This window comes from Clarias gariepinus, chromosome 2 (genome assembly GCF_024256425.1).
Source record: "Clarias gariepinus isolate MV-2021 ecotype Netherlands chromosome 2, CGAR_prim_01v2, whole genome shotgun sequence".
NCBI lineage: Eukaryota > Metazoa > Chordata > Actinopteri > Siluriformes > Clariidae > Clarias > Clarias gariepinus.
In genome coordinates this window covers 352,501-372,500 of record NC_071101.1, presented here as the reverse complement: position 1 = coordinate 372,500, position 20,000 = coordinate 352,501, and the positions used below count along the sequence as shown (strand labels likewise).

Here is a 20,000-nt window from a genome sequence, read left to right as displayed (position 1 = left end):
CTGCAGCAGGTCCTCTGTGGTTGTCTCAGTGTCTAAGGTGAACCGTCTGGACCAGAGTCTAGGAGATCTCCACCTGTTTCCTGAGTGAGGAACCGAGATGTCCACGTTCAGAGTGTGAACCTGTTCCACCCGCTCGTTTGTGCTCGTGTTCGATTAGGCGAATCAAACGATTTTAAACTATTGTCCTCAGGAACGTGTGGAATTCAGGCGTGTTCTCTCACACACAACACACACACACACACACACACACACACACACACACATATCTATAACATGGCTATGTTTTCACCAGTATAAGCTCTTCATTATTCTGTACCAGTATTTAAGCGCTGTGTTTTGTGACGGTGTTCACGTCGACGTCTGGCTTTAGTGACGGTGTCTGTGTTTGGTCGAGACGTTCACGTAGTGACTCTTCCCCAGGTGTATAACACTGAAAACAACCGCCGTCAACTCGTAACACAAACATCCTGGTGTTTATTAAATACACTCCTGTGGAGGCTCGCTGTCACTTTATTGTGTCCAATAAACTGTGAGGACTTTATCACTGAGGAGACGTGTGTGTGTGTGTGTGTGTGTGTGTGTGTGTGTGTGTGTGTGTGTGTGTGTGTGTGTGTGTGAAAGTGTATTACTGATAAACTGATCCAGTCAGGGCCTCAGAGGTTCACTCTGAGCAGGAGTGTGTGTGTGTGTGTGTGTGTGTGTGTGTGTGTGTGTGTGTGTGTGTGTGTGTGTGTGCGGGCAGTGACCTGTAACAGAATGGACTTATAATTGTCGTTATCACCCAGATGAGGATGGGTCGCCCTCGGCTCGTTCATCAGGGACGATCTGATCATTCTGATTCACACACACACACACACACACACACACACACACCTCATACACACTGAAATAATTCTTTTGATTCTTTTGAAGCGCTATACAAATAAAACTGAACTGAATTATAATGGTTCAGTCACGTTTGCCAGGCGCAGCTTCAATAAACAAACTGCCTCCGACAGGTCGGGGGTTCTAATCCCAGCACCGCCAAGCTGCCACTGCTGAGGCCTTGAGCAAGTAAATGACGGGGGGATGGAGAGTGAGGGGTCAATGACCCTGACAAGTGATATAATGGTTAGGCCGAATGAATAAATGAATAAACATGAAACCTTTTTTGTATCTGTGTGTCTCTCTGTTTTGCGCGTGTGTGTGTGTGTGTGTGGGGGGGGTGATCAGGTTTGATTGACGGGTACTCAGGTGAGAGGCGGGCCCTGGAGGAGCAGGTTCGTGAGGGGGCGTCGTTGCAGCAACAGCTGGAGGCGGAGCTTCAGATGACGAACCACCGACTCCAGGAACTACAGCAGGAAAGACAGGAAGTCTCTGACCAGCAGGATCTGTTACTACAGCAACACGACGTCACAGTGGGCGGAGCCACAGAGGCAGAGCTGAGTAGGTTAAAACCCTGTACACAGTTTTACATAGAGGGGATCACACACACACACACACACACACACACACACACACACACACACACACATGCCTTGTGTATTATATTCTTCAAACGCACAGACGGTCCTCACATGTAACAGTTTTTATTACAGAGGTCATAAACATTGCAAAGCATTATGGGTACAGCAGCTTTTACACACTTTACTACACATTCACTAATACCGCCATATACCCCCCCCCTCTCCTCCCCCCCCTCCCCCCCTATGATGATGTAATACTCTGAATGTGCTGTGATTGACTGTCTCTTTTTCTTCAGGCCTAGTTGAGGCTGCAGTAGATGATGCACCTGAGGCAGGTGTGTGTGTTCACCATGAGCATGGCCGCTGACCACGCCCATTCTACTAAATCACTAACGAGCTTGCCCTGTCACTGCTAGACTAACGGCTAAGCACTCGGACTTTTAATTTTCACCATCAGACGTTTGTTTTCATTTTAAGGTTGAGGTTCCCATGCTAGCATGATCACCCTAACATGACATGACATGACATGAGATTAACCTGGATGGTCACACAAACCCTTTATTTTGTTTGTTGTTGGCTGAGGGCAGGGTGGGGCATGGGCACTGCGTTTCCTTTCAGTTCCTCAGCTTCCTGTCTGCACTTCTCATGCTTCTTTTGGTTCTTTGTGTAGAAACCGAACATTATTTTAGTTTGTGGTCACCCCACCTGCTTCACCTGCTGGAACACCCTGGGTATCCTGTTCCACATCACTGGTTTGGGCTCGGGACGAGGGGCAACAGGAAGGGAACCGGGTTATTTCCTGGTGATGGACTTTTACTGTGATCGGAATGCTGCACTTTTAAAAATACCAGCGATTCTAACATTTATTTAGTGGTTTTGTAATTTATTCATAATGAATTATTGGGCACATCACGACTTATTACCCATCTAAAGTTAACAAATCTTTGGCGGTATTTACTGATGACCCTAGGTACCCCACCAATTAAACCGGGGCAAACTACACACTTTTTGTACCTACAAATGTACCTCCCAAATCAACCGAGGTACCCCACTAAATAAAACCAGGGCAGATTTACCTCCTCTAATCACTCGAGGTACCGACACTAACTAAACCAGGGCAAAGATACCATTTATGGTAATTTACCTATTGGGATTTACCCCAGTGACTTTGTTGCTTCTCCCAGTTACCCCAGAATGTCATCAAACTCCATTCCCCTCTGACTGATTTAGTTTCCATAGCTGGCCCAGATTAGTCCATGACAGTTTTCCCCCTGACACCCAGTTACAGAAGCTACGTTTGTTGACTGGGATATCTTAATAAATTACCCCTCTCCTACACCCCACATTTCAGTTTATTAACCTCAGGGACGAGTTGACCAGTTATTAACCTCAGGGACGAGTTGACTTGTCCTCCCAAGATTCACCATTTAGAAACTGCAGTATTAGATTTATTTACCCAAACTGCCCTTGCAAACTACTCCAGTACTTTACATCAATAATTTGACACTTTTAAACTGCCCCAGAGCAGTAATAATGTCCCACCAGTCTGTTTACTACCCGGACTATATTTGTTTACTGAATTATATATACCTCTTTAGACGAGGATCTTATTAGTGAATCTATGCAGCACCCACTTCCCCGTTTGCTCCCCGTATGTCTCACGCTAGATGCAACAGTGACCACCTTCAGATGTTCAGGAGCTCTTGTAGACCCTGACTGTAAATAAGCACAATCGTAACTGTACTGAATGAACCGGAGAACACAGGAACCGTAATGAATATAATGGTGTTGGTACAGGTCGCCTGTTAAAGATTTCTGACTGACTTTTTAGGGTGCAGCATTCTGCATGGTAACATCTGCTTTCCCACCTTCTCCATCTGCAACATCTGGAATCCAATAACGTCTGGGTGTGGGGGGTGTGTGTTTAGGACTTCTGGAGGAGACAGAAAAGCTCATGCAGGAGAAGGTTGATGTTCAACGCCAGGCCCAGAAGGATCACGCAGAGTTTCTGGAGCAGGTGAAGCAGTTGGAGACGGAGCTTGATGAGCAGGTGAGAGCCATGACCAAGCTGGAGGAGACTCACCTGTCTGAGAGTGCTGATCTCCGGCAGCAGATCCACGCTCTTGAGAAACAGCTGGAGAACAACCGTCGCTTCCTGGATGTGAGTTTTCTCCATTTGTGAATGTAGTCAGATTTAGTTTTTTAGGCTCTGACCTCATCTGTGAACTTTGACCTTTCAGGAGCAGGCTGCGGACAGAGAGCACGAGCGAGATGTGTTTCAGCAGGAGATCCAGAAACTGGAGCAGCAGCTGAAGAGCAGCAGTAAGCCTCAGGCTGACCACAGCGAGGTAATGCACTGATTTACCCCCTTAACTTACCGCATGACCCAATTTTAAATTTTTATTTTTGGAAAACCAACCCAACCAGTTACGCCACCAATTTCCCTAAGAAACTCCTGAAACTGCCCCAGAGAGGCATCCAATTTATGACCTCAATCATCCATTTACATCTTCTGTCTGCCCCAGAGAGGTATCTCACTCATTTACCCCAGAGCTCCATTTGAAACTGAGAGTTACCCCTCTAACTGAATCACTAACTCCTTTAAACCCCGATCTACCCCCCGACTGAGGTACTCCAGGGTACAGCAGGTGCGTATGTTTTAGAGGAACCCTGCAGTCCTGTTTCAGAGCTGGTTTAAGCTGCTGGGTTTTACACCATGAGAAGAAACACTCCCTGCTCCTGTTTCTGCCCCGAGAGAACCGAGTACCACAGATCAGGTTCCCCTAAACAAAACAGTATCTAGAGCAGAACCATCACTGGAGCCCAGAGTGGGAGCCAGAAACATAACCTGTTTCCTCCTCAGGGGTAAATAAGCCCGGGCCTCTTTTTCAGGGGTAAATTCAATTCAGTTCAATTTTATTTGTATAGCGCTTTTAACACTTGGCATTGTCCCAAAGCAGAAGTATTTAAATACCTCCTGCGCTCTTTATAATCTTTTTAAGTGTGAACAGAGAACAATGAAGAATTAAACTTCTAGCTGCTGAGTGATGTCACTACAGGTGATGATGTCACTACAGGTGATGATGTCATTACAGGTGTTACAGCTGTTGACCAAACAACACAAACTCATTGTAATCACACTATAACACCATTTTTTTCTCTTTTCCTTCCTTCATGTTTGTTTTTAACACTTATTTCTTTTGTGTTGTTTCTTCCCTTTCTTTTTTTTCTTTCCCCATTTTTCTTTTTTTTTTACATTCCTTTTTTCCTATTTCTTTCTTTCCCATCTTTCATTACTTGATTCTAATTCCCCTTATATCCCTCTCCTGGGTCTCTCTCTACCTTTTATTCTACTTTGACCTCCTTTCCTTCTTTATTGCACTCCTCCTTGTCTTATTCCTTCTCTTTCATACCTGTCTTTCCTCTGTATTTTTCCGTCCTTTATTTTTACTCATGTATGTGTCCCCTCTTCTCTGTTCCCATCTCTCTCTCTCTCTTTTCTCACCACCTCTCCCACTCTGCCATTCTCATTCCCACCACCGCTCCTCTCTCTCTCTCTCTCTCTCTCTCTCTCTCTCTCTCTCTTTCTCCCCTTGTTCTGCTCTCTCTCCCCACATCTCTCTCCCCACCTCTCTCTCCCCTCCCTCTCTCTCCCCTCTCTCTCGCTCCCCACATCTCTCTCTCTCCCCACCTCTCTCTCCCCTCCCTCTCTCTCCCCTCTCTCTCTCTCTCCCCACATCTCTCTCTCTCTCTCTCCCCTCTCTCTCTCTCCCCTCTCTCTCTCTCCCCTCCCTCTCTCTCCCCACATCTCTCTCTCTCCCCTCCCTCTCTCCCTCTCTCCCCTCCCTCTCTCTCCCCACATCTCCCTCTCTCCCCTCCCTCTCTCCCTCTCTCCCCTCCCTCCCTCTCTCTCTCTCTCAGGTGGAGGAGCTGAGCACGGCCCTGCAGGAGAAAGCGGATTGGTGCAGTGAGCTTTTGTTGCGAGTGGAGCAGCTGCAGAGGGATGTGCAGGAGCGTGACGAGGAGATCGAGAGGCAGGAGGAGCGTGTGAGGGTTCTGGAGGAAGTGCTCGTCTCCCACGACATCACGCCATCCAGGGTGAGCGTTTTAGCACCGCAGTGCTAGCCTCAGCTCTGAGCATCGCTCTCCTCGTGGGTTCATTGTTTCCATGACAACTGTGTGTGTGTGTGTGTGTGTGCGCAGGAGAACAGTAAGCAGTATGCCTCCATGGCAGGCGGGGCTGATGTCACCCTGGAGGCTTTACTCCAGACTGAGAGAGAGGCACTGGACAGGAAGGAAAAAGAGGTACTTCCTGTCACATGACTGACTGCCCCAGGATTAGACTGGTCTGTGCATGTGTTTTAGTCCCGGTTACCGGTTCATCGTTGTGCCCCTGTGGTGCTGTAGATTGTGAATCTGGAGGAGCAGCTGGAGCAGTTCAGGGATGAGCTCCAGAACAAGAGCGAGGAGGTTCAGCAGCTCCACATGCAGCTGGAGATCCAGAGGAAGGAGATTAGCACACAGCAGCAGGATCTGCAGGCTCACACCAGCTTACACACGGTGAGACGTGCCTGCTTAAATAATCAAAGTGCAGCATGATGGCTTTCCTTCAACAGTTTTATGGAAATCATTCTCAAAAATATCTGATTCTAAAGCTCTGTCACGATAGGATTAGACCATTAAGACTCAGATCAATACAAACTAATATAAGAGTCATGTCAGATAAGGTACTGCACTCCTAGCACAGGCGGGATCATGTGACCTACTTATGCCTTGTCCTGTAATGTCCTTTTACTGTACAAAGTTCCGTCCACTCAGTTTCCGCTGTGAAGTTTAAACACACAACACTTCTAGTATAATGTTCATAAAACCAAATCCATCAGTACCTACTTTATTTAGAGCAACGTGGGTCGTTTCTGTGGCAGACGTTTAACAAAATGAATAAAAGAAAAATAGTAGTGTTTGTGAGCACTTTGTTGAGGTCTGTGCTGGATGGACATGGTACTGAAATGAAACTCTACATTAAGGGTCTTCACCACGATCCTATGATCCTTTCTGAGAACACTCGACCCTAAACGTCTGGTTCCACACTCAGGAACCGTGCCTCGAGCCCGCTTGAAGAGGTGTTCCCGAGAACGGTACAGCGCACACGGGTGTGAATAGAATCAGACATGGGCGCTAATCATACTTTAAAACGAAAGTGGACACGATGTCATCAGTGCTGTATCTCGCTGTATCGTGCTTGTTAAAATGAATAATGAATGAAAAAGATGAATAATAATGTGAAGACTGTCCAGCGTGGGAGTGAGGAGGCGGAGCGATCGTTCCTGGGCACGGTACAAACCAGTCACACCTACTTTGGTAACACCCTCAGTAATAAAAGGTTAAACGTTTGCTGCTCAAAGCTTCCTTATTGTTTCTCACTCATAAACTTCCACTTTGATTGAATTGAGTTTGTTTTCCTCCAGGTGCCTCATTTCCACTTATTTCACCTTCATGACCTCAATGTTACAATCATAACAGTGTGTTTGTCTGTCTGTCTGTCTGTCTGTCTGTTTGAACAACATGTTAAAAGACACGGAGGTGTAGCAAAGTGTTCAGGTTGTTAGGGCTGATTTAAGGCGAGTCATGTGATGATGTTTAACTCTTAAAGGTCTTGGAGGAGAAGAACAAGCAAATTACTCTTCTTAATGAACAGATTGCTAAACTTCAGCTTTCCGAAACTACGAAGACTAACGACAAGGTAACGGCTTACACACATGCGCTGGAGGAACGAGCGTATATGTGTGTACCTGCTTGTGTGTGTGTATATGCGTGTGTGTGTATATGTGTTTGTGTATATGTGTTTGAGTTGTGTGTGTGTGTGTGAAACCCGTTTCTGTTTTTAATCTCTCTCTGGGTCCAGGTTTTATTTAAGTTTCATTGGTTTGTTTCTGCAGTATGGTTTTACTCTTCTTATACTTGACTGGTTGTTTTTCTTTGGTTTAAATTGATTTATGTTTACTGCTTTGTAATTTTTTTTTTTACTTTCTGTTAGCAAAAATATCATCTGTTTTTAATGAGTGCAAGTATACCTGGACATTGTTACAGGACGTGCACTTATTAAACACTGGGAACGTGCTGTTACTCACAGGGAATAAGTGTTTTATGCATGCCAGATTAACAAGTTGTTATTATTCATCAAAAAACATAGGCGAAACTTTTAACACCTGTAATTATCCTCCTGAATGGATGTTAACCGTGGTACTTTTCTAAAAGCTAATGGGTAAAGTTGTAAATTACGCCCAGTTCCAAACATCTATGTTTTTAAATCATGCCTCACAGACCAAATAGTGAATTTACAATAATAACTCTAGTCCATGAAATCTCAAACACACCTTTTTACATTCGGTCCTCTGGTTACAGGTGTGTGAAGGTTTTGAGCTCTGCATCAAACCAGAATTCGCACCTAAAGAACTACCCTCACTTTTAAACCACTAAGCATAGATTGTTGGAACTGGGTCTTTATTGTCACTATCAAGTTATTCCTTGTTGTCTTCCATTCCTGACTTTCTTCACGGCTTCTCATGCCCTCAGGAGGTGGAGGTAAAGAACGAACTGGTGCGTGAGCTTAAGTCTCAGGTCGAGTACCTTCGCGCTGAACAGGATCATCTTAAACGAGACAGCGAGGAAGAAGTGGAGCAGCTGAACTCAGTAATCGAAAAACTCCAGCAAGAACTTTCCAAAATTGAGCACAAACAGTCTTCTGAGCTGGAGGAGGAGGACGAACAAGACCAGCATGATGAACGGAAACAGAAGATGGACCAAATTCAGAGAGAACTGGACACCCTTAAGGAGGACCACTCCTCACTTATCAGGAAATACGAATCCCTGCAAGAGGAAAGAGAAACAAAAGCAGAAAAGAAGAGGAAGAACGAGATGTTAGTTCTTGAACTTGAAGACATGTTGAGGGAGAAGACTGCAGCATTAGTGGTGGCACAAGTTCAGATCCAGGCTTTAGAGGAAAGTGCTACCTCCACAGTGGACAGTTTAACTCGGCGAGTAAAGGAGCTTGAGAACTGCCTTACAGAGAGAGAGGTGGAGCTGAGAGATTGTAAATCAGAGGTGGATAAAGCACAATCTGAAGCAGGAACCCTTCATCTCAAGATCTTCCAGCTGGAGGAGAGACTCGAGGAGAAGAACACCACTTTGAGTCAGTTGGTCAACCAAGAGCATCTTGAAACAAAGACTGAAACCAAAGAGTTTGAAGAAAATAAGACTTGTTTAGATAACATGAAAAAAGGGTTGGAATTAAAGGTGACCCATGAAAAGCATTTGGTTGAACCTCTTACTGGGGAAAAGGTGGGATTAAAGCAGCAGGGTGGAATAGTAGAGGATCAGGAGAAGGTTGCAAAAGAGTTGGAATCAAAGGTAGCTGGAGAACAAATGAAATTGAAAGTAGATGAAGCTACTGCTGGGTTAATGGAATCTTGTTCAGAGATGGAGGTTAAGAACTTAATTCTCCTGATGGAGAAGCTGAACAAACTGGAAATGGATCTGAGTTCCATGCCAAAGGATCAAGAATTGCAAAAACTACTGCTTGCCAGTTCAGAGGACGAAGTTGATGAGTACGAGAAAATATTAGCTAAGCTCATGGAGCTGCTCAACCAAATAAAGACAACACCTACGTCACCTGCAGAGGTAAGTGGAGGACTGATTACCTGTCGTAGGTTTTGGCTCAGTGTCAGAAAAATCCAAAGATCATTAAAAGACACAAAATCTGTGTGTTTGTGCCTGTTGTAATAACTGTCTCTCGGTTTAGACCTCAACTGAACGCACTACTGAGACGGAGAAGCTTATTCAGGAGCTGCAGGAGCTCAAACATCATTTAGAAGCTGCTAGGGAAGAGCTGCACATCTGTAGAATCCAGAATCAGGGTTTGCAGGAACAGATACAGGTATGTCACATTAACTCCTTTAGTTTACACTTTTATTCTTCACGCAGTGTACAGACAAATGATGCTCTGGTGGTCTTCTTTAACATAGTTTAAATCAAAAGCCAAACACATACAACTAAAGAAAACTTATTTTAAACTCTTAGCCTTTGAGCCCCTGGCACAGAGATGTAACTACTCCACCTAAATCTGGGAATAGAAGTGGACTCAACACAGGTCCTTGAGGAATACCGTGCCTTTTTTTTCTGTAGGCATACATGAAAGATTGAATTTCAAAGTTAAGAGAAAACTAGACACAAAAAAAATGACTTTTACTCACAACTGTGGATTAACACTGTAGAATATTAAGTGAAGTATTTATTGTTTAGTAGAGAAGCTGTAACACTCATTACTTTAACACTAACAATATTCTCCTCCACTCCTCCACAGTATGACTGTATTTGTAAAAAGCAGCTCGTCAGTCCTCATTTAACTACAAGACCTCTAAAAATACAATGTCCAGTACTCCACATCCCCTGAACTCTCACGTTGCCTATTAACAGACATACCAAAGAAATATGATGCAAAAGTCATCTCTTAATACACTTCTTAATCAGTTTGCAGTATTTAATGATTAATGTTTATTGATAGCATCATTAGTGAACATCGATAGCTGCTAACCTAAGAGGACAGGGCTGTAGTGCTGCAGAAATGCTGTGTCTTCTGAACAACATTACATTTACATTTAGGCATTTGGCAGACGCTCTTATCCAGAGCGACTTACATTTTTATCTCATTACACATCTGAGCAGTTGAGGGTTAAGGGCCGCGCTCAAGGGCCCAACAGTGGCAACTTGGTGGTTGTGGGGTTTGAACCTGTTATGTACAGTGTCTGTAATTATGTCTAATTATGTACAGTGTGTTCTCTGTGCTCAGGTAAGATGTGATTTCCCAGGAGAACATGGTGAAGGTCATTTACGTTGTATTTCTGACTGATAAATGAACCGAGGATGTTTTCAGCCTTACAAACATTTCCAACCTTTTCCAGGCCACGAACAAGACTTTTTTTTCGATACCAGTTTTGTAAGATCCACTTTCAAATATACAGTATTACAATACGCATTTTTATTCATATTTTCCAGCTCTTTGGCGTATTTAAAATATTTAGAATTAGTCATGTCATAAAATATATCATGATTAAAGCAAGGTGCTTAAACCTTTTTTGTTTTATCTTTTTAATTTTGTGTTTCAGCATCTGTTACACACTTCACAAGTGCAAGCTTAAAGTTCACACACACACACACATACACACACACACACACACACACACACACACACTCTAAAATGAACGGGTCATAGCTGATGAATTTTAAAAGGTTTATAGTCCCAAAAATAAACAAGACCTTACCGGTGGATTCAATCTCATGTGATCCATTTCATCTCTGAACTGTTATGCACGCGCACACACACACACACACACACACACACACACACACACACACACACACACACACACACACACAAAAACAAACCAACAACAACAATAATCCCCCCCCCCCCCCCACCCCACCTTTATTCATCTTACACAATATTAGTAAAATAAAACAGGTCGAGTGCGCTCAGTTCACCGTTATGTTTCCAATGACTGGAGTTGTTTTAGTGTGTTCATGTACAACGGTGTCTGTTAATTTTAATAAATAAATATGTATAAAATCCAGAATCGAATCGGGAGTCTTCATATTTCCAGACGCTACTGGAGCTCCTGAGGCTCTAATTAAACACGGTCGTGAAGTGAAGCTACATTTAAACGATGTGTAAAGTCACATGAAGCTCCCAGTTTAAGTCACCGGGAGCACGCTTAGTAATTTAGTTATTTATCACATGTACCTTACAGCAAAGTAATTCCTTTTCTCATATGCCAGTTAGTGAGCTCAGGGTCAGAGCACGGGGTCAGCTGGAGTACAGCGCCCCTGGAGCTGATGGGGTTAAGGGCTGGGCCTTATGATTGTCTACTGAACATTAGCTGACAAAACCTCAGTCCCAGCTCCGTGCTTAGGAGGGGATTTTGAAGGAGGTTTTATCAAATTAAAATTTAATTTGTCACATACACAGTCATACACAGTACAATATGCAGTAAAATGCTTAAACGACCGCCGGTGACCTTAAAAATGTAATTAATAAAAACAGTTTACAAGTAATAAATAGAACAAAATATAAAAACTTATCTATACAATGAGAGAAAAATATAAAGATGAATTTAAATGGAAATAACTGGAAATTACCAGGTAGTGTGCAAAAATGCATGTGTGTAGACCTCCATGGTCCATAAATGTTCATAATCTGTGCAAAAGTGCAAATGTGCATGAATGTGCAATGTTTCATAAATGTCCGTGGTATGTGCAACTGTGAATGAGTGTCCATTACTATGTATTGTGTAAATGCAGAGCGGTTAAGTCCTATAAAATGTCCATAACTGTGAATTGTGCAATGTGCAAAGATGTAGAGATTGTTTAGTCCTGAGTATTGATCTGGTTAAAAGACCGTATCGCCTGCAGGAAGAAGCTCCTTCTCAGTCTCTGTGTTGGCCTTTAGGGAGCGGAATCGCTTTACTGACCGCAACAGAGAGAACAGTCCATTGCTGGAGTGGCTGAGGTCCTTCACGATCTTCCTGGCCTTGGTCCAGCACCGCTTGCTGTAGATCAAGTGCAGGTCAGGTAGCTCGTTGCGGATGATGTGCTCAACTGAACGCACCATCCTCTGTAGAGCTCGTCTGTCCTGCATGGTGCTTTTCCCGATCCAGGTTAAGATGTTTCCCGTCAGGATGCTCTCTATGGTGCAGAAGTAAAAGTTCCTGAGCACCTTAGAGGGCAGTATGAAGTCTCTCAAGCCCCTGAGGTGGTAGAGACGCTGTTGGGCCTTTTTTCACCACGGTGTTGATGTGACAGGACAATGACAGGTCCTGCGTGATGTGAACACCAAGGTATTTGAAGCTGTTCACTCTCTCTACTGGGCTTTCTTTGATGGCGGAGGTCTGGTAGTTTCTTTAGCTTAGTGCTGAAGTCCACTATCAACTCCTCTATCTTACTGACGTTTAGGGTTAGGCGATATTGTGCCTTGTAGTATCAGCGAGAATGAAAGGAGAGGTGTACAGGACAGTGGTGAGACCAGCGATGCTTTACGGCTTGGAGACAGTGGTGCTGAAGAGAAGACAGGAGGCAGAGTTGGAGGTAGCAGAGCTGAAGATGTTGAGGTTCTCTTTGGGAGTGACAAGGATGGATAGGATCAAGAATGAGTTCATCAGAGGGACAACCCACGTTAGATGTTTTGGAGATATAGTCCAGATTGAGGTGGATAGAGGCCAGATTGAGGTGGTTTGGACATGTTTAGAAGAGAGATGGTGATTATTTTGGTAGAAGGATGCTGAGGTTGAAACTGCCAGGCAGGAGGTCTAGAGGAAGACCAAAGAGGAGATTTATGGATGCAGTGAGAGAGGACATGAAGTTAGTTGGTGTGAGAGAAGAGGATACAGAGGATAGGGTTAAGTTATCTGATTTACTGTGGCGACCCCCTGAAAGGGAACAGCCGAAAGACAAAGAAGAAGAAGAAGCCGTCCTTGACTGTAGTATAACAATGGTCCAGTGTCCTTTTGCCTCTGGTGGGGCAGGTGATATGCTGATAAAAGTTTGGCGCTGTGCATTCGAGGTTGGTGCTGTTAAAGTCCCCCGCCACAATAAGCGCAGCATCCCGGTGCTGTGTGAGTGCCTCATGCAGCTCGCATAAGGCAGTGTCCGTGTCCGCCTGTGGTGGAATATAAACAGCACTGATTAGGACTGATGTGAACTCTCGAGGAAGGTAAAAAAGACAACACATGATGGACAGTAGTTCCAGGTTGGGTGTAGAGGAGCGTGTAAGAGAATACCTGAAACTGCCGCTCTGTCTCTGTCCAGCTGTTGTTCACCATTAAACACTCTTGACTTCCCTGAGTCCCGTGTCCTGTCCATGCGGTGAACCGAGAAGAACTCGGCCGGCTGGATGGCGTGGTCCGGCACGGCTGGGTTCATCCATGTCTCGGTGAAGCAGAGGAGATTTCAGTTCCGAATGTCTCTCTGGAACTTTATCCTGGCCCTGAGGTCATCGGGTTTGTTCTCCATTGACTGGACGATGGCGAGCAGAATGCTAGACTGAGGTGTACGGTGTGCACGAGCTCTCAGCCTGTACCTGACCCCGGCTCGTTTCCCTTGGGGCCGCTGCTTCGGGTCGCGTCCCTTGTTCTCTCAGGATCCAGCTTGGATCCGGAGTTAAAAACGTCGAATTGAGTACATTGTAAACCAATAGAAACAAGAGTGTCTCTATCATACCTAATGCACTCAATGGTGGTGATTTTACTGGTTTAAAGTTACAGAAAAAAAAAAAATTACCATAATTTAAAACATTATGATGAGAGCAAGATCGCCCCGGATAGTTCTGCTCTTTCTGCTCTTTGTGTTCTCGTCCTGGACTAGGACTTGAGGTTCAATACCAAGCTCTATTCCGACAGCATTATTAGTTTTTTGTTTAATTTAATCATTCATTGTTATTTAATTATACACAGTGTGAAACTAGACCACAACAGAAACAAACCAGACGATTTAACATCACAGTAAAGACTCTCTTTGTTTTTTAGTGTAAGGAGGACCTGATTGAGAAGCTGCAGGAGGATGTACACAGGGTGAGTGAAGTGAACCTTCATACAGGAACAAGTGGAAGTGTACGTGTTTGGTTTTGTTTCTGTTAATGCTACTGGATGGGTCAGAAAAATACCTGAAACTGCTGCTCTGTCTGAGAATAATCCTTAATACCTTTGAACTCTAGATCTCACAGAGCAATAGTGAACAAACTTCCACAGTGATGTCAGCACTTCATCAGGAGCTGCATGAGGTTAAAGGTCAAGCAGAAGCTGCTAAAGAGGAACTGAACGTCTGTAAAGAACTCAGCCAAAGACTTCAGGCACAGCTTCAGGTACAATCATGTTCTGTGTATTTTTTACTTAATTATTAAAGAAATTGTCATGGATTAGTGAGGCCAATTTGTTAGAAACTGTAATATTGGTAATTATAAAGAAGATGCATTTAGTGAGATGATTGCTCTGTTGAAGGATCAGGTGCATAGGGTGAGTGTGTTTACATCTAATTATACATTTATACATTACACGCTCATCCATGGTACTGTGTTGGAGATGAACTCTGAGCGTAGATGACGCAACTTTACAGCTCTTACCCTTCATTCTCTTTTCATTTAGATGTCTGGTGAAGTAGAGAGTTCTGAGCTGCTTCAGGAACTTCAGGGGGTCAAACAAGAAGCAGCAGCAACTAAGGAAGAGCTGAACAGCTACATAGAGCAGAGCCTTAAACTTCAGGAGCAGATACAGGTACTTTACTGTAGATTTGTTACCTTATAGACAACGTTTAAAGATGAATACACTTTATACCCCTTTACATAATATAACTTACACTTTATACCCCTTTACATAATATAACTTACACTTTATACCCCTTTACATAATATAACTTACACTTTATACCCCTTTACAAAATACATTTAACACTTTACACCCTCTTACAGAATATAATTTACACTTTATACCCCTTTACAAAACACATTTTACACTTTATACCCCTTTACAAAATGCATTACACTTTATACTTCCTTACAGAATATAGTGTACACCTTATACCCCTTTACAGAATATATTTTACACTTTAGACCTCTTTACAAAATATAATTTTCACTTTAAACCCTTTTATATAATACATTTTACACTTTACACCCCTTTACAGAATACATTTTACACTTAAAATGTAAGCAATTTTAAAGAATGAACTTTTCATTTAACTAAATAAATTTTTTAAATTTAACCTACTTTATAAAATATTTTTTATACTATATGATTTGCAGAACCGATTTTACTCTGTAGATTACTTTACAGAATATATATTACACTTCAGATCACTTAAAATAATATATTTTGAAATGTAGATTTCAGTCTAAACTGTAGGTAAAATAAGTTTCTGTAAAGTGTTTAGTTAGTTTATGGTCGCAATGAGCTGTGCAGACATTTGATTAATGCCTTTCGTCTCTTTAACTATGAATGTGATGTACTGCACTTTACAGAAAGGTGTAAAGTTGCGAGTTCAGAACAGTGCTGTAAGATATTTAAAAATCTGAGCTGGAAATGACGACATGGTGTAAAGTGACTGCTTTAAAGGTTGTTTTCATCGTAAAATGATATGATACACAGGCTCGAGATACATCTATAGCCCAGCTCATGGAGGAAATCCAGCAGCTCCGTACAGCTTTATTCAAATCAGGAGAAGAGAAAGACTTGTCTTCCTCCAAGAAGAAACCTGGACGAGAACATCACGGGAAGGTCAAAGGTGGCAATGCAGCCAAAGACAAGGACAAACAGACTGTCTCCAGGAAGAACTCCAGCACGCCACCTTTAGCTCCTTCAGCTAACGGGGCTCCGAACGTGTCCTCTGTGGATGTGGGGATACAGGTGGAGGGGCCGGAGCTGGGGGCGGAGCTGGGGGCGGAGCTGGAGGAAGTGATCAGCGAGTACACGGAGCGGATCGGACAGATTCGAGAGCTGCACGCAGCCGAGATCATGGACATGGAGAACAGACACATTGCAGAGAGTGAGAGTCTGAAGAAGGAGAACCAGAGACTGGAGCAGGAGTGTGACGCACTCAGAGGAAGCATTAACAAGCTCCGCCCCTTACAGGTCAGGCCCCACCCCCTCACATTACTTAATCACATTAAAGCATTACTTCATCTGGTTACATCAGGCTGCCAGCTATCGTGTGTGTCTGCACGCATGTCTTTGGTGTGTGTGTGTGTTCTCGTTCTCCATTGGTTCTGTTATCTAAGTGTTAGTGTGTTTGATTTCCTGTCCAGGTTGTGAGACCGGATCACTCTGCGTCCTCCCCGTTTAGAGACGGGTACACTAGCGGTAGGTCCCACCTCATCACCACACACGGACATTAACTAGTAACATAGTAACACTAGATAGGGCCACTACCCCTTAACATACTACTTAACATAAGGGGAATGGCCCAAAAAAGTGTCCCTACATAGAGTACATATATGCACACTATGTAGGGACACTAGTTAGGGACACTTGCCCTTATATACACTACATAGAGACACTAGTTAGGGACACTTGTCCTTATACACACTGCATAGAGACACTATATATTATAAACTGAAAGTGTGTGTTTGTGTGTGACAGACAGCAGCTCAGACGTGGGATTGGAATTCAGGAGCACGCCTGAAGGGGCGCGGCCAGACGACACACACCTGCCCGGCAGGATTAAAGTATGTGCTCACACACACACACACACACACACACACACACACACACACTTACACTCTATGGTAAATGTGAAGCCATGTTAAAATGTTATGTATATATTGTGTGTGTGTGTGTGTGTGTGTGTGTGTGTGTGTGCAGGCTCTCCTCAGGGAGGTCCACCAGGAGGGCATGCAGGTTCTCTCCCTGTCGGAGCTGAGTGTGTGTGACGACTCTGCAGACTGCAGCAGCCTGTTAGCGCAGATCACACACCTTCAGACTCAGCTCGCTCAGCTGCAGCAGAGCACACACACCACCCAGCAACTGCCCCACACACCGGGTACGACAGGTAAACCACCCCGACACACACACACACACACACATGTGGGACAGCGAGATCATCACCACTACACTGAGTACACACCTCTTTACAGAGACAGACGAGTGTGAGAGGCTCAGGGCGGAGCTGGCGCAGGTCAGACTGGAGCTGAACACTGCACAGAGAACCCAGCACACACACCTGAGGGAGCTCGGCACACTCAGGTGAGACACACACACACACATACACACACACACACACACACACACACAGGTGTGTATGAGGCAGCACTTATATGTTCTCTTTGTGTCTGTGTGTGTGTGTGTGTGCACGGACAGGGCCGAGGTGTGTGTGAAGGCGTCCGAGCTGGACTCTGCGAGTGACCGTCTGGCGGAGGAGCAGCGACGGGCGAGAGAGCTGCAGTGGGAGGTGGAGAGAGAGAGGGGCAGGGCTGACAGAAGGGCGGAGGGAGAGAGGGAGGAGCTGGAGGTGAGCACCCAGGAAGTGACATCATCAGTACTGAGCTGTGAAAGTGGGCGGGCTTATTATCTACACAGTTTAGAGGCAGTGTGTGATTTGGAACTCATCCATGAGGGATAGGTGATGGTGACCACTGCACCATGTTTGTCTGTCTCTCTGTAGGATGTGAGACTCGCTCTGGAGGAGGAGAGACAGGTTTCAGCACAGAGAGAAGCAGAACTCTCCAAATATATCAGCCTGTCCACACAGCTGCAGGTAGTGTGTGTGTGTGTGTGTGTGTGTGTGTGATTTTAAAAATTAAGATAAGTTGAGTAAATACGAATTGCAGTTTTTAATTGATTTAATTTATTAAAAGGAAAACGCTGTCCACACCTACCTGGCCCCGAGTAATAAAAAATAAATGTCCTCTTGCTAAGTCATGAATGAACTGTGATTTTTGGAAAGCTGAGTTAAATGTCACTTGCCACGCCCAGAACTGTTGAACAAAAAAAATCAGGTAAATAGAATCTGACCGACAGAGTGAAGCACATAAGAAACTGAGTGATTGACGTGTTGACATTATGACAGGCTTTGGGACTCCAGGGAACCATGGTGAAAGACATGATACACACACAGAGAAAACCTGGAACAGTGGTGAACCTTTTCGGGAGTGACCTACCAACATTACTCCAAGAGTTTACACAACAACGAGTCGTCCAGGAGATCATAAAAGAACCCAGAAGAACATCTAAAGACCTGCAGGCCTCACTCGCCTCAGTTAAGGACAGACTTCATGATTCAACAATAAGAAAGAGACTGGGGGCAAAAATGACGTCCATGGGAGAGTTCAGAGGTGAAAGTCACTGCTGTCCAAAAAGAACACAAAGGCTCGTCTCACATTTACCAAAAAAAAACAAAAAAACATCTTGATTATCTTTTAAACTTTTAAGCAAATAATATCTGGACTGATGAGACAAATGCTAGACCTTTTGGAAGGTGTGTCTACATCTGGTGTAAAACTAACACAGTATTTCAAAAAGAACATTGAACCAACAGTCATAGGTGGTAGTGTGATGGTCTGGGGCTCTGCACCTTCAGAACCTGGACGACTTGCTGTAGTTGTTGGAAGTTGTCAGCTCTACCAGATAATCCTGAAGGAGAATGTCTGGCCATCAGTTCATGACCTCGAGCTCAATCGTACTTCGGCTATAAAGCAGGCACATGATCCAAAACTCACCAGCAACTCCACCTTTGAATGGCTCAAAAAACTAAATTAATATCCAGAATTACATCAGACTGTGATGCTGTGGTCTGACCTTAAAACCTCCAACATGGCTGAATTAAAATAATTAGAAGAGTGGGACAGAAATCCTCCACAGGGTTGTGACATACTAAAATTATTCGGATCACCAAACAAACTTTAATATTACTTGAGTTATCTTTGTGAAGTATTAAAGTGTGTGTGTGTGTGTGTGTGTGTGTGTGTTTTAGGTCCAGTTAGAATCTCAGAACTGTCGGTTGAATGAGCTGAGCTCCGATCTTCAGAAGGAGAAAGAGCTCAATGCTGAACTGCTTAAACACACTGAACGCCCTCTACAGGTCAGACACACATACACACACACAAATAAGCATGCCATCCCAGTAGGTGACACTAGTACGTCATAACCTGAGCGTGTCAGATCTTACCTGGAAAGACCTGGTTACCAGGTTTTTATTCCAGCCAAGTCACACCTGTTTCCGCCTGTGTAAAGATCTGTTACTCAGGAATGATGTACCTGAAGGATATTCTGCTGCGTGTGTTTGTAGATGGAGGACGGCATTCCCTCTGTCACAGACCACATGATCCAGTCTCTTCAGAGCCAGCTGAAGGAGAAGCAGGCGACCCTGTTGCAGCTGAGGACGCAGGCGGAGCAGAGGACGCTGCAGGACCTGGAGCAGAGGCAGCAGTGGCAGAATGACAGGACATGCCTGCAGAGACGGGTAGACGAGCTCCAGAGCCTGTTGGAGGGAGAGAGGGAGCGCGTGAGGGATGTAGACAGAGAAAAAGAAAGACTGGAGCGCAGAGTTGCTGAGCTGATAGAGAACAACGTGAGTTCACCATAAATTTACTCTTCATGTGTCTAATCTAATTCCTGATCTGAGATCTGATTCAGGGTCTGGTCTATCTCCATGAGCAGGAGCGGACGGGTGATCGGGTGTCTGTGTGGAATTTGGACAACTCTGTGGTCATGGACTCTATCGGTACACCCTTACTGAGCACAGCCAGAGCAACAGATATCAGGGACATGGAGAGTGTTATCACAAGGCTGCAGCAGATCACCAGCAAAATCAGCAGGTACGTGGGAAAAGTCTCCACAGATACTGTCAGGTCTGGAGCTACTGGTGCAAAGACTACCTGCTGTTTAAAAGTGAGGGCACTGTGGAATAATTCTGTTTCCCTGTTTCCCTTAGGGCTGCAGTGGAGGGAGCTGACAGAGATAGTTTTACCTGGTTACAGAGGAACCTTCAGGACGTTCTGTCATTCCTGCAGAAAGGTTC

At 44.4% G+C, this 20,000-nt stretch overlaps 1 protein-coding gene across 7 annotated transcripts in view; it reads left to right on the top strand.

Annotated features, from left to right (window-relative positions):
* The window catches only part of akap9 (A kinase (PRKA) anchor protein 9), a 62,286-nt gene that overhangs the window by 38,893 nt on the left and 3,393 nt on the right, over positions 1 to 20,000 (top strand). For 4 of the 7 annotated variants that reach the window (XM_053512969.1, XM_053512932.1, XM_053512943.1 and 1 more), the window contains 24 exons: positions 1,213 to 1,425; positions 1,742 to 1,780; positions 3,374 to 3,606; positions 3,686 to 3,793; positions 5,367 to 5,543; positions 5,649 to 5,750; positions 5,853 to 6,005; positions 7,099 to 7,188; positions 8,022 to 9,125; positions 9,247 to 9,381; positions 14,021 to 14,065; positions 14,209 to 14,355; positions 14,636 to 14,764; positions 15,635 to 16,117; positions 16,291 to 16,345; positions 16,625 to 16,710; positions 16,847 to 17,033; positions 17,119 to 17,227; positions 17,342 to 17,492; positions 17,646 to 17,738; positions 18,954 to 19,061; positions 19,269 to 19,550; positions 19,640 to 19,797; positions 19,914 to 20,000. The exon at positions 19,914 to 20,000 is cut by the window's right edge and continues 25 nt beyond it. In XM_053512969.1, coding sequence (XP_053368944.1) covers positions 1,213 to 1,425; positions 1,742 to 1,780; positions 3,374 to 3,606; positions 3,686 to 3,793; positions 5,367 to 5,543; positions 5,649 to 5,750; positions 5,853 to 6,005; positions 7,099 to 7,188; positions 8,022 to 9,125; positions 9,247 to 9,381; positions 14,021 to 14,065; positions 14,209 to 14,355; positions 14,636 to 14,764; positions 15,635 to 16,117; positions 16,291 to 16,345; positions 16,625 to 16,710; positions 16,847 to 17,033; positions 17,119 to 17,227; positions 17,342 to 17,492; positions 17,646 to 17,738; positions 18,954 to 19,061; positions 19,269 to 19,550; positions 19,640 to 19,797; positions 19,914 to 20,000 — 4,474 coding nt within the window. The remainder of the gene's footprint in view (positions 1 to 1,212; positions 1,426 to 1,741; positions 1,781 to 3,373; positions 3,607 to 3,685; positions 3,794 to 5,366; positions 5,544 to 5,648; positions 5,751 to 5,852; positions 6,006 to 7,098; positions 7,189 to 8,021; positions 9,126 to 9,246; positions 9,382 to 14,020; positions 14,066 to 14,208; positions 14,356 to 14,635; positions 14,765 to 15,634; positions 16,118 to 16,290; positions 16,346 to 16,624; positions 16,711 to 16,846; positions 17,034 to 17,118; positions 17,228 to 17,341; positions 17,493 to 17,645; positions 17,739 to 18,953; positions 19,062 to 19,268; positions 19,551 to 19,639; positions 19,798 to 19,913) is intronic. The other 3 variants (XM_053512951.1, XM_053512960.1, XM_053512978.1) reach the window with 3 other exon arrangements.